The sequence below is a fragment of the Hemiscyllium ocellatum genome, chromosome 1 (genome assembly GCF_020745735.1).
Source record: "Hemiscyllium ocellatum isolate sHemOce1 chromosome 1, sHemOce1.pat.X.cur, whole genome shotgun sequence".
NCBI classification, from domain to species: domain Eukaryota; kingdom Metazoa; phylum Chordata; class Chondrichthyes; order Orectolobiformes; family Hemiscylliidae; genus Hemiscyllium; species Hemiscyllium ocellatum.
Genome location: NC_083401.1, coordinates 37,462,323 through 37,476,386, shown reverse-complemented (window position 1 = coordinate 37,476,386; position 14,064 = coordinate 37,462,323). Strand labels below are relative to the sequence as shown.

General features: G+C 43.9%; 1 protein-coding gene across 1 annotated transcript in view; it reads left to right on the top strand.

Moving 5' to 3' along the window:
* Positions 1 to 3,211: 3,211 nt before the first annotated feature.
* Positions 3,212 to 14,064, top strand: part of pstpip2 (proline-serine-threonine phosphatase interacting protein 2) — a 125,798-nt gene continuing 114,945 nt past the window's right edge. The window contains exon 1 of the mRNA XM_060828841.1: positions 3,212 to 3,447. Coding sequence (XP_060684824.1) covers positions 3,415 to 3,447 — 33 coding nt within the window. The 5' untranslated portion in view covers positions 3,212 to 3,414. The remainder of the gene's footprint in view (positions 3,448 to 14,064) is intronic.

Below are 14,064 nucleotides of genomic sequence, written 5' to 3'. Positions count from 1 at the left end.
GTCAGAGTATTGTGTACAGGAGTTGGGAGGTCATGTTGCAGCTGTACAAGACATTGGTTAGACCACTTTTGGAATATTGCGTGCAAATCTGGTCTCCTTCATATTGGAAGGATGTTGTGAAACTTGAAAGGGTTCAGAAAAGATTTACAAGGATGTTGCCAGAGTTGGAGGACTTGAACTATAGGAAGAGGTTGAAAAGGCTGGGGCTGTTTTCCCTGGAGTATCAGAGGCTGAAGGATGGCCATACAGAGGTTTCCAAAATTATGAGGGGCATGGATAGGATAAATAGACAAAGTCTCTTCCCTGGAGTGGGGGAGTCCAGAACTATAGGGCATAGGTTTAGGGTGAGAGGGAAAAGATATAAAAGAGACCTAAGGGGTAACTTTTTTCATGCAGAGGGTGGTATGTGTATGGAATGAGCTGCCAAAGGAATTTTAGCGGCTAGTATGATTGCAACATTTGAAAGGCATCTAAATAGGAAGGGTTTGGAGGGATATAGGTTGGGTGCTGGCGGGTGGGACTAGATTGGGTTGGTATATCTGGTCGGCAGGGATGGGTTGGACCAAAAGGTCTGTTTCCATGCTGTGCATCTCCATGACTCTAATATCAGCCTGCAATTTGAGATTGAAGAGTTGAAGTAGGTGACAGTCATTAATAAAGTATTGACTCCTACAGCATAGAATAGCAGCATAATAGCCAACAGTGAAACAACCTGGAAAGCTGAGAGTATAAATAAGTCCATGATAAGATCTCACTACCTATGATAACCATTGAAGGATTTTTTCCAAATTTGCTAAGTCTTCATGATGGCTGCTGGCAAAACTGAACTATTGGCTTGATAGATAGTTTGTTTTGTTTTAGTTTTAACAAGATTGTCTCTCAGTAAAGCATTAGTAAGCAATGTGGCAGATAAATGAAAGTTTATTAATTAGAAAAAAACTATTAATCCTAAACACTTGTTTACAAATTTCAAAATAAAACATCCATTGTACGGTTTCCAAAAGCACTCCTTGTTTCGTACTTACACTGGAGAAAATAAATCTCTTCCGAATTCTTCCACATACACCTGATCTTAAAGATACTTAACTTCAAATAAGCTGTTCAGAATTTACCCCAACATTTCTGATTTGCAGCTATCACTAATTCTGTACTCTAGGGTAAACTAGTCTTACTATATTCTTCCCTTCCAGGTGGACTGCTATACACAACCATTCCTATCAAAGGACTTCAAAGAACTGAATTTAAAAAATCAAAATTGAAATAAAAGCTCTTTGGGTGTTTTCCCAAGCTTAAAAAATCCAGAACTGAGGTTTGTAACATACCTTCAAGCACAATGTTTTATTTTGCTAAGTTGTAAAATAGCCCAAGGTAAATACAAAAAAAATGCCACCAAAGAAGCTCTCACAAACTATTTTTGAAAAAATTATCATGACTACAGAAAGTTAATTATTAACTTCAGACACACAGAAAAGTCATATGATAATCACCCAAATTGCAAAACCTAAATGTCAAATAAATGACCTGTGTCGCGTTCATGAACAAGAGAGCCGAACCATAACCTACTTCCAGGATGAATGAGCTTGTTTTGGACGTTGTTTAGTTGTTTCAGATTCTGTTGATAATCTCCCAAGCAAGGTGGACTTTTACATTTTTGTGGACTTTGTAATTTTTGCGAACATTGTAATTTTTGCAGACTTTGATTTTTTTTGTGTTGAATAAATGTTTTGTTTTCCATGTCTTTGTATGCTTAATGTTATTGGGTAAGACCCCGAATTGACTAAGCAAAGAGTTATGGTGAAAGGTAGGTTTTCAGATACCAATGAAGACGACAGTGGTAACTCCTGTGGTCAATGTTAGGACCACAGCCCTTTCTGGTATATATTAACAATCCGTATTTGGGAACAGTGAGCATAATTTCAAAGTTTACAGTCGAGATGAAATTTGGAAACGTAGAGACAGTATGTAGGATAGTAACACACCTCAAAGAGAGAGATTGCAATGAACAGACACGTGGAGATTAAATTTAATGTGGAGAAGTGTGAAGTCATGCATTTTGACAGATAAGCTAGTAGAGAAAAATAGGGTGCAGATAGAAACAGACCTTTAGGTGTACAAGTACAAATCTTTCACAATGACAGAACAAGTTGAGAAGGTTGTTACAGAAATATTGAATCCATGGCTTTTCTACCTCAGCCATAATGTCCAATTTTGAGTACTACACTCTGGAAAAAATGTCAAAGTATTAGAAAGTTTAAAGAGGAGATTTATTCATAGAGTCCCTGCAGTATGGAAGCAGGCCATTTGGCCCATCGAATCTACACTGATCCTCCAAAGAGCATCGTATTCAGACTCACCCCTTACCCTATCTCTGGAACCCATGACTTACCCACCCAGCCTGGCCAATCCACCTAACTTGCACATCTTTGGACTGAGGGACGAAACTGGAATACCTGGCGGAAACCCCACGCAGACACAGGGAGAATGTGCAAACTCCACACAGTCACCCGAGGCTGAAATCGAACCCACACAGACTATTAAAATAGTATGTCAGGAATGTGGGGATACACTTTCATGGAGAGCTTACTGAAGGTGGGCTAGCTGCTTTGCAGCAGAGAAGATTTGTAATGGGCATTCTGAGAGACCCAAAGTCTTTATTACTGGAGAGCACAGATTTAAACTAATTGGCGAAAGAACGAGAGGTAACATTGCACACAACTGTCATTATCCGGAATATGCTGTCTGTCAGGTTGTGGGAGCAGATTCAACAGTAAGTCCACACCCAAGGAGTAAGGCCTTGCCTTGACCACACCCTAGAAATCGTTATGGAAACATACCCCATCGCAACAGGGAGAAAATAATTTTCTTTCCATGACGTGGCTGGTCAGGAACCTCGCTCAATCTCATCCAAATATTTAGGGCGGAGTTATAAATTAATACTCAATCTGCTTGGCCCTACTATGAACACAATTTTCTTGGACATTAAATCTTGGAGGGGAATTCGATGGCGTGGTGCTGCAAACCACCTGTCCGTGAATTCTCGTCAATCTCACCACTCTGCCTCTGGAACGGCGAATGCCTGAGTACAGACTGCCCAAAAAAAACAGGAACTCGCCCCTTCATCGCTTCAGTGAACAGAAAGCATCCCGACTCAAAATAGAAACAATACCGCGCAGATCAATGCACTGAAGCGTCCCTGCACAGCCCGGGTAGACATTAGGACCCAGAGGAATCCAATTGCGTCTGTGTGCCTTTTTGGGTGAAGGAATTAAAAACAGCCGAAAGGTGGAGAATTAGACAAATGTTAGTCAGATCGTCTGTAAGACAGCAGTGTTCCTGAACCTGCTGACAGGACAGGACAGGACAGGAGAGGAGATAGGGGATAGAGTTAGTGCAGGCTCGGCATTTAACTTCATCATGAGAGAGCCACGGTTTCGGGACAACTTTTGGGTGAGTGGTTTGTGTGCTGCCTGTCCAGGGCTATGTGATCTTATCGCTATTCTCATTTTATCTGCTGGGGAGGGTGAGGTATTGATCTTAAAATGTGCTTGTGCGTCTGTTAGGATTGTGAGTAGGTAAACATTCCCAAAGTGTTTTTTTTGGTTTCTGAAGGCCGAGAGGGGTGTGATGATTTGGAGATGCCGGTGTTAGACTAGGGTGAGAGGGGTGTAAGTTGCATTAAGTGCCCCTTGCTCTTTCTCTCTGTATTTCTAGTTGGTCAACACCTAAAATGCTTGCAATGAATCCCCCACAGGCTGGTCCACCTCACTGACGGAATTTAAAAAATGTTACCTGGAAATCTGAGGCCAATATCCGAAAACTTCAGGCAATTCTGATGAAATATTGTGTTTCAAGTGTTCATCTACCCCTCCCCAATTTACAGTCGTTCCTAGACGTGTTAACGATACTCCGCATTTTCCTTCAACTGTATAACATAGCAGAACGTGAGGAATATATATGCGAATCTTCAATGTTTTTTTCTAGCTCAGATTGTAGGTGCAAACCAGTATTTTTTTTTAAGAATTGGTGTGTGGTTCACCAATGGGAGTATAATTTCAGAAGGAAAACACTGCTTATGCTGGAAATCCGACAGATAAAGGACACTGCTGTAAATACTCAGTTTGATGGTTCTGTGGAGAGAGGTCATGTTTCTTGTTCTTTCGTTTGGAGGTTGGAGAGACGTTTATTTAGGCAGATGTTGGCGTTTGATTTCACACTGCCTCCCTGCCTCCAGCACAACTGGGCTCTGGGGCGGGAAAGTGGCTTTTATTTGTTTGCCCCATCTCCAACTGAGGCCACAGCTCCCGGTGACTGGGATGACCCCCCTCTTCACCAAAGCTGCGAGCTCCCATGTCACTTTCTATGGGGTAGCTCCTGATTTAGGAACTACACATTAGACCATGTGGTGCCCAATGCGAACCACCTCTTGCTCTTCTGCCATGTCCATACCACCCTCTTCCCATCTCCCCCACCTTTGATCTTGGGCCTCAGTCATAGCCTCCTCCATGGTGCTGCTGAGTGAAAGGTGCCTGGGCTCTCATTGGTCAAAAACCTTCCCCCTGCCCCCAAGGGAAGAGCCACCATTGCTGGGTGAATGTCTGGGGTTAGTGGGCCTTTCCTGCAGCTGACTGATGAGATCCTCCACAGCATCCCCCCCTTTGGCCGTCCCTGGTATTGCTGCATACACTGTGTCGAAGGGGAAACTGAGTAGATTCAGGGAGGCAAAACATTAATCCAAGCAGCAGCTGTAAACTGACCCCTGAGGAGGTGGAGCCACAACCAGGTGAACTTCACTGCATATGCGTCATGCTTTAATGTGGCTTGTGTCAGCAAGGGATTATCGTAAATTCAGGTTTCAGCATGAGGAAAACATTTGTGAAACTTCTCCAAAGCAGGAACCCTTCCAGATCCACCCAGTAATCAGTGATGAAAGGAATGGTAGCACCATAATAAAGAAATATATTCTTCACAGTAGGTGGTGATGTTTCAGTGCCAACACCAGGGAGAGTTTGTGCTGAGGTGATTAGTGCTGGGACTGCACAGGAAAGCTGGAACAGCAGTGTTGTCTTACAATGCTGTCAGCAACCAATTTCAAATCTGTGAACACGTTGTTCCTTCACCCTCAGAGACCCGTGCTCATCATATTTCAGCTTGTCATACCATCCCCCTGATTTAATTGCTGTACTGTTGGTAATTGTCTTCAGCTACCTAGGCCTACCTTCGTAAACCTCCCCACCCTACTCTACTTCACTTTGCTCCTTTATGACATTCATACTTGGAAGCCTGGTCATCTGAACTAACACCCCTCTCATGTGATTTAGTGTCATACTTGGTTTTAGTAAGCATTTGTGGAGTGTCTTAGAGAGAGTGTGGTGTTTTCATGATGTTGTGATGCGTAGCATCCTTTTTCCTGCTTCCACATATAAATGGCAATAAGATGGCAGAGAGCAGCTGTGTGTTTCTCTCTGCTAGTCATGACTCTATGGCAGAGTGTATACCTCACAACGTTCATACTGGGGGAAGCTGTACTGCAAGTGTCAGGTTTCTGACTCAGTATATGCTGTCCACTAATATACCAAAGCTGTGTTTTGGGTTAGCGACATCTATGTTAGTAGAACTGTTATGAATCCTAAACAAAACTGGGACTGGGTCGTCAATTTGCCAGTTAAGGAGGTGTAGTGGCATAGTGGCGATCCCACTAGACAGGTAATCCCTAATGTTTTGGGACATGGGTTTAAAAACTTCGACTGACTGAACTGGTCCTCACCCTGAATAACTTCTCTTTTCAATCCTCCCACTTCCTCCAAACTAAAGGAAAAATTTCCTCCGCTACATCGATGACTGTATCGGCGCTGCCTCGTGCTCCCACGAGGAGGTTGAACAGTTCATCAACTTTACTAACACCTTCCATCCCGACCTGAAATTCACCTGGACTGTCTCAGACTCCTCCCTCCCCTTCCTAGACCTTTCCATTTCTATCTCGGGCGACCGACTCAACACAGACATCTATTATAAACCGACTGACTCCCACAGCTACCTGGACTACACCTCCTCCCACCCTGCCCCCTGTAAAAACGCCATCCCATATTCCCAATTCCTTCGTCTCCGCCGCATCTGCTCCCAGGAGGACCAATTCCAACACCGCACAACCCAGATGGCCTCCTTCTTCAAGGACCGCAGATTCCCCCCAGACGTGATCGACGATGCCCTCCACCGCATCTCCTCCACTTCCCGCTCCTCCGCCCTTGAGCCCCGCTCCTCCAACCGCCACCAAGACAGAACCCCACTGGTTCTCACCTACCACCCCACCAACCTGCGCATACAACGTATTATCCGCCGCCATTTCCGCCACCTCCAAACGGACCCCACCACCAAGGATATATTTCCCTCCCCTCCCCTATCAGCGTTCCGCAAGGACCACTCCCTTCGTGACTCCCTTGTCAGATCCACACCCCCCACCAACCCAACCTCCACCCCCGGCACCTTCCCCTGCAACCGCAGGAAATGTAAAACTTGCGCCCACACCTCCACACTCACTTCCCTCCAAGGCCCCAAGGGATCCTTCCATATCCGCCACAAGTTCACCTGTACCTCCACACACATCATCTATTGCATCCGCTGCACCCGATGTGGCCTCCTCTATATTGGTGAGACAGGCCGCTTACTTGCGGAACGCTTCAGAGAACACCTCTGGGCCGCCCGAACCAACCAACCCAATCACCCCGTGGCTCAACACTTTAACTCCCCCTCCCACTCCACCGAGGACATGCAGGTCCTTGGACTCCTCCACCGGCAGAACACAACTACACGACGGCTGGAGGAGGAGCGCCTCATCTTCCGCCTGGGAACCCTCCAACCACAAGGTATGAATTCAGATTTCTCCAGCTTCCTCATTTCCCCTCCCCCCACCTTGTCTCAGTCGGTTCCCTCAACTCAGCACCGCCCTCCTAACCTGCAATCCTCTTCCTGACCTCTCCGCCCCCACCCCACTCCGGCCTATCACCCTCACCTTGACCTCCTTCCACCTATCCCACCTCCATCGCCCCTCCCCCTAGTCCCTCCTCCCTACCTTTTATCTCAGCCGGCTTGGCTCTCTCTCTCTTATTCCTGATGAAGGGCTTATGCTCGAAACGTCGAATTCTCTATTCCTGAGATGCTGCCTAACCTGCTGTGCTTTGACCAGCAACACATTTGCAGCTGTGATCTCCAGCATCTGCAGACCTCATTTTTTACTTAAAACCCAACATGGCAATTGGTGAAATTTTGAATTCTGCAAAATTTTAGATAAAAATGGCAATCATGTAATCATTGGTTATTTGTTGTAGAAATAACCCTCCTTCATTTAAAGGGCTTTAGGGAAGGACTGGAGGGCACAGTCTGAGTGTAAAGGGAAAACCTTTTTTGAATGGAGATAAGGAGAAGCTTCTTCAGCCAGACAATGGTGAATCTAAGGAATACATTGCCAGGTCATTGAGTGTATTTAAAATGGAGATAGGTTCTTGATTGTTAAGGGGATCAAGGGTTACAGAGAGAAAGCAGGAGAATGAGGTTGAGAAAATTTATCAGCCATGATTGAGTGGAGCAGACTCAATGGGCTGAATGGCTTAATTTCTGCTCCTATGTTTATGGTCTTAAAGCTATCATCTTAGTTTGGCCTATGTATGACTCCAGACTCTTAACTTCCCTCTTAAATGGCCTGGCAAGTTATTCAGCTGAAGGCAATAAATACTGGTCCAGCCAGTAACACCCATATCAGTAAATGAATAATTACTGATAGACACAAAATAATGCACTGATTTAATTTGAATATGCCACCACTGTATATCTTATCTGTAAATCAATTTTTGTCTAGGGAATTGCCAAATGTGCCATAAAATTTTTACAAGGTTTGTAGCTCAGGTTGAGATTTAGGGTGTAGGTTTGTTCGCTAAGTTTGATATCCAGACGTTTCGTTACCTGGCTAGGTAACATCATCAGTGGCGACCTCCAAGTGAAGTGAAACTGTTGTCTCCTGCTTTCTATTTATATCTTTCTCCTGGATGGGGTTCCTGGGGTTTGTGGTGATGTCATTTCCTGTTTGTTTTCTGAGGGGTTGATAGATGGTATCTAGATCTATGTGTTTGTTTATGGTGTTGTGGTTGGAGTGCCAGGCCTCTAGGAATTCTCTGGCGTCTCTTTGCTTAGCCTGTCCCAGGATAGATATGTTGTCCCAGTCGAAATGGTGGCTTTTTTTCATCCGTGTATAGGGCTACGAGGGAGAGAGGGTCGTGTCTTTTTGTGGCTAGCTGGTGTTCATGTATCCTGGTGGCTAACTTTCTGCCTGTTTGTCCTACGTAGTGTTTGTGGCAATCCTTGCATGGAATTTTGTAGATGACGTTGGTTTTGTCCATGGGATGTACTGGGTCTTTTAAGTTTGTTAGTTTTTGTTTGAGAGTGTTGGTGGGTTTGTGTGCTACTAGGATTCCGAGGGGTCTTAGTAGTCTGGCTAACATTTGAGACTTCTTTGTATGGTAAGGTGGTTAGGGTTTCTGGCTGTGTTCGGTCTGCTTGTCGTGGTTTGTTCTTGAGAAATCTGCGCACTGTATTTTTTGAGTACCTGTTCTTCTTGAATACGTTGTATAGGTGGTTCTCTGCTGCTTTGCGTAGTTCGTCTGTGCTGCAGTGTGTGGGGGCTCATTGGAATAGTGTTCTGATACAGCTTCGTTTGTATGTGTTGGGATGAGAATTCCTAGAGGCTTGGCACTCCAACCACAAGGCCATAAACAAACACGTAGATCTAGATGCCATCTATCAACCCCTCAGAAAACGAACAGGAAATGACATCACCACAAACCCCAGGAACCCCATCCAGGAGAAAGATATAAATAGAAAGCAGGAGACACCAGCTTCGCTTCACTTGGAGGTCACCACTGATGATGTTACCTAGCCAGGTAATGAAATGTCTGGATATCAAACCTACAGCTCAGCGAGCAAACCTACACCCTATACTTATAAAACTGTTGTAATTTTGAAAGGAGATCAATTTTAGTTCCCGACTAGTAATTTTTACACAATTGCTATGTGCAGTGACCATAACAATAAATCTGTTTCAGCTGTATGTAGATCTTTGAACCTTGGGCAGGCATGAAGGTAAGGTAATAAAAGTTGTGGAAGCATTGATCATTTGGCGACAGAAAATGTTAATCCAGATTGGAGTTCAAATCAACCATAGGGCCTGGATTCAAAGGCAAGATCAAGACAAATACCAGGAAGCATTTTGAGAAAGGGGCTTTGTACAAGCTGTTTTCACAACCTAAGAACATTCCACAGAACTTTGCAGCTCATTGATTGAAGAATGCTTATTTTTGTTGAGACATTGATGCATTTTTACAGTACAACAATGGAGCAGCTTACAGCAAGGTCCCAAAATCAGCAATAAGATAATGAACACTATTTTGTTTGATTGAAGGATCCAATTTAAGAATTGCACATTATTGACTAGTGCTGCTAATGTATGGTATCTCACTTTGGTGTCCCATCCAAAATGTATTGCCTTGCCACTGTAGATTTCAGTGGCTCAGGAAAGTTCTGAGCCTGCTATCACAAAAAGCCAGTTCACATCCCCATTTTCTTTCACAGTCTTTGTCTGCGGACCGAGGATGCTACAGAAGTTGGGGTTAGTGTGTGGGTGCAATTGTGTGCAGATGGTGAGGTGCAGAAATGATTTCATTCTTGGTGAAAAGACAAATATTACTTAATGTCCACTCTGTGTCAGTGGTGCCAATTGATCATCTATCTATCCTTGTGGTCACAGTAATTTGGGCATGTGCTTAAAAGATGAGGGGAGAATGTACAATAAAGAATGTGTCCAAAATGCAGCATCCTGTAAAGTGCTTTGGGATGTTTTAAGGCGGTGCTATCATAAATACCATTTTTGTTTCTTTTAAAGAGTTGAAAAGGAATGATGCAAAAGTGTGAACAGTAAATTTTCTGACTGGTTAGTGTCCACACCAATATTAACTAGACCCCTCTAGGGATCTCCCCCAACATCATCACTTTCCAAACTCGCTTAATATTCACATCATTTCTTGCTGTACGCACTGTGGGAGAATTTCATTTCACATGCATCCAGCAAGCAAATGCGCAGCTCTGTGATGAATTTGGAGTTATATCCTGACCTTTGGATGGGCTCCTCATCAAGCATTGCTTGTGCCTATTCACAACAACATTAAAACGTAATCTGTATGCAGAAAGCAGCAGCTACAGGGACACAGGCTTTTTATTTTGTTTTGTTTTGCTGGATTTTTTTTTGAACCACTTTTGTATCATACTGAAGCTGATGTAAATAACGTGCTTCAAAGATCTCAGGCAAACAAGAAGAACTTTAAACAAACGTTCTGGGAGTGCCTCCCAAAGTGCTATCTTTCACTCTATTCCAGAGAGCGTTTATATTTTAAGAACTGAGCAAACTTTCCATTTATATTTCTAGTTCACTGCAATCTGGAGCTGCCTTACACAGCAGCCCGGTAGCAGCATTTTCATGTTGTATGTAACATTAAAAGAATGTATTTGCTGACACAAGCAGAAAGAAAATCTCCAAAGTGACCAATAATAAAGCAAACCCGACACTTCCTACTTGGGTCAAGCGTGTTCAGTGTTACTTTCAGCAATGGTCCTCTTTAGTGATGTACAGAGGAGAGACAGGATTAGAAGATGTATGGTAGAAGGAAAGGCATAAGCATCAATGCAGACTAGTTTCAATGTTGTAAACTGAATGTAATCACACATACTTTGCATACCTCACATCTTAATCTTGTGCTTGCTTCTCAGTGACTAGATACAAGTGCTGGCTGCTTATGGGGAGCCATTAGGGGCTGATGTTGGCTTCGTGGAAGTGTAGATCCATTGCACCCATCTTGTTACTGTGTGATAATGACAGGAATTTCAGCCTGGATGATATTAGAGTTTGCATATCTGTTTTGCATCTGTAGATGTGTTGAATGATTAACTTAGCATTGGTATGAAGTGCCTCTGTGATGGTGGTGCATAGTGTGTCAAACAGGAACCGTCCTGTGCCTACCTTCTCTCAGAATAACTGCTGTTTCAGGAAATTTTGGATTGCTGGAGTAGTGACACCAATGTAATACAAGTTGTAACCTTTATTTTGTACTACGAGTTCTGGACCAAAGATGAATTTACCTTTTGAGCACTGCCAGTTACTGCATCCAAAATAACAAGCTGTCAGTCACAGACAGACAGATTACATGTCAGGAACTTAACTCACCATGAGGAAAACGTGGCATCTCTGGGAATTGCAAAGAACAGGAATGCATTTCTTTAAGGATCACCGAGTCTTGTATGCATTGCTGAGTGTCACACTAGTATTGGATTGTGTGAGACACTGAGACCCGTAGAATCCCTACCGTGCTATTTGACCCATTGAGTCTGCACTGACCCTCTGAACAGCATCCCACTCATCCCCAGCCCCCACACCCACCTCCACCCAATTCCCATAATTCTTAATTTATCATGGCTAATTCACCTAGCCCATCCCTGGACATTTCGGGGCAATTTAGCCTGTAACCAATCCATCCAACCTACTCGTCTTTGGACTGTGGGGGGAAAATCAGAGCACCTGGTGGAAATCCTTGCAGACATGGGAAGAAATGATAGTCACCCAAGGCTGGAAACAAACCCAGGACCCTGGCACTGTGAGACAGTAATCCTCACCACTGTACCACCCCAACTACCATATAAACTCATGTAAAAGTCAACATTTTTAGACTTTTTTTAAATGTTAAATTTATGGGGTCAACTATTACATGGTTATTGCTTTTGAGGCGATGCAATTCCTGTCACAAAAAATCTCAACGAATTAGAGTAATTTACATGAGTGCTACAGGGGAACTGAGGTCAGCTGAGCTGCACACACAGTTTGTTACCTGACTCTGACCTGATGCATCTTAAACATTCACACCAAATTCTTCCATTTCCCTCCGTTTTTTCTCGATTTACGGTTGTTTTTGTTTCTTAATATTTTAAGCTTTTATTTCTGATAACATTTCTTTATCAGACATTTGACTTTCATACAGTCTCGCTGATCATTGTCGCCACGAGAAATCATCAACAGCTGCATGGTAATTATAGTGAAGTAAATGCAGATAGGCCTATCTTATATAGGAACTGATGTCATCACTCAGTTCATACTAAATGATGAAATTAGTATCACACTAATTATAGTGATTTTGGTAATGAACTTAAGGAATCCGTAGCCCAAAGTTGGTGTGATTTGTATATCAAAACACATAATAGCAAAAAATTTGTTTCCTCATGATAATGCTTATGTACATTGACACTGCATTTTGTAAAGGCAAATCAGAGACAGGGCTTATACACTTAATGGTAAGGTCCTGGCGAGTGTTGCTGAACAAAGAGACCTTGAAATGCAGGTTCGTAGTTTTATAAAATTGGAGTTGCAGCTAGATTGGATAGTGAAGAAGGCGTTTAGTATGCTTTTCGTTATTGGTCAGAGCATTGAGTTTAGGAGTTGGGAGGTCATGTTGCAGTTGTACAGGACATTGGTTAGGCCACCTTTGGAATATTGCATGCAATTCTGGTCTCAGTTCAACGTTGTGAAACTTAAGGGTTCAGAAAAGATTTACAAGGATGTTGCCAGGGTTAAGCTACAGGGAAAGGAATAGGCTGGGGCTATTTTCCCTGGAGTGTCGGGAAATGAGGGATGACCTTATAGAGGTTTATAAAAACATAATGGGCATGGATAAGATAATGGGCATGGATAAGAAAAGAAATGCAAAACTTGCGCCCACACCCCCCCCCCCCCCCCCCCCCCTTCCTTCCCTTCAAGGCCCCAAGGGATCCTTCCATATCCGCCACAAATTCACCTGCACCTCCACATACATCATTTACTGCATCCGCTGCACCTGATGTGGCCTCCTCTATATTGGGGAGACAGGCCGCCTACTTGCTGAATGTTTCAGAGAACACCTCTGGGACACCCGGCCCAACCAACCCAACCACCCCGTGGCTCAACACTTCAACCCCCCCCCCCCTTCCACTCCACCAAGGACATGCAGGTCCTTGGACTCCTCCATCGCCAGACCATAGCAACATGACGGCTGGAGGAAGAGCGCCTCATCTTCCGCCTAGGAGCCCTCCAACCACAAGGGATGAACTCAGATTTCTCCAGTTTCCTTATTTCCCCTCACCCCACCTTATCTCAGTCCCAACCCTTGAACTCAGCACCACCTTCCTAACCTGCAATCTTCTTCCTGACCTCTCCGCCCCCACCCCCACTCCGGCCTATCACCCTCACCTTAACCTCCTTCCATCTATCGCATTTCCAACGCCCCTCCCCCAAGTTGCTCCTCCCTACCTTTTATCTTAGCCTGCTTGGCACACTTTCCTCATTCCTGAAGAAGGGCGCATGCCTGAAACGTCGATTCTCCTGCTCCTTGGATGCTGCCTGACCTGCTGCGCTTTTCCAGCAACACATTTGCAGCTATATATAGTATGTGTGTGTTTGATTACATTAAAGTTATAGAATTTCTTTAGAATTGGCATAGATCTGTGAAAGAAGAATGAAATTAGTAGAATTTAGGCTAACATTAGTTAGGAACAACCTGAAGACTGTAAACTTAACCGAATCCTATGTTGTTACAGTTAAATATAGAGCTCAGAAGCAGTCATATGGCCTCACTGGCTTGTGCTCGTAATTGTCCATTCAAGCTACACTATTTGTCTAGTTTCCTTTTGAAACGTCGAAGCTGTTTGCATTAACCACTTCCTATTGTGCAGGGTTCCACATTCTAACAACTCTCCAAATAAAGACATTTCGCCTTCGATCCCTATTGTACTTTAATACTCACTTTGTGAAATGAAGTGGCATAAACATATTCTCTTACAATTAGAAACACTCTTTCTGTCTCTGCACTGTCCAGAGTCGAAAAACGTGTTGCTGGAAAAGCACAGCAGGTCAGGCAGCATCCGAGGAGCAGGAGAATCGACATTTTGGGCATTAACCCTTCATCAGGAATGTGGCTGGGTTAGAAAGGGGCTGAGAGATAAATA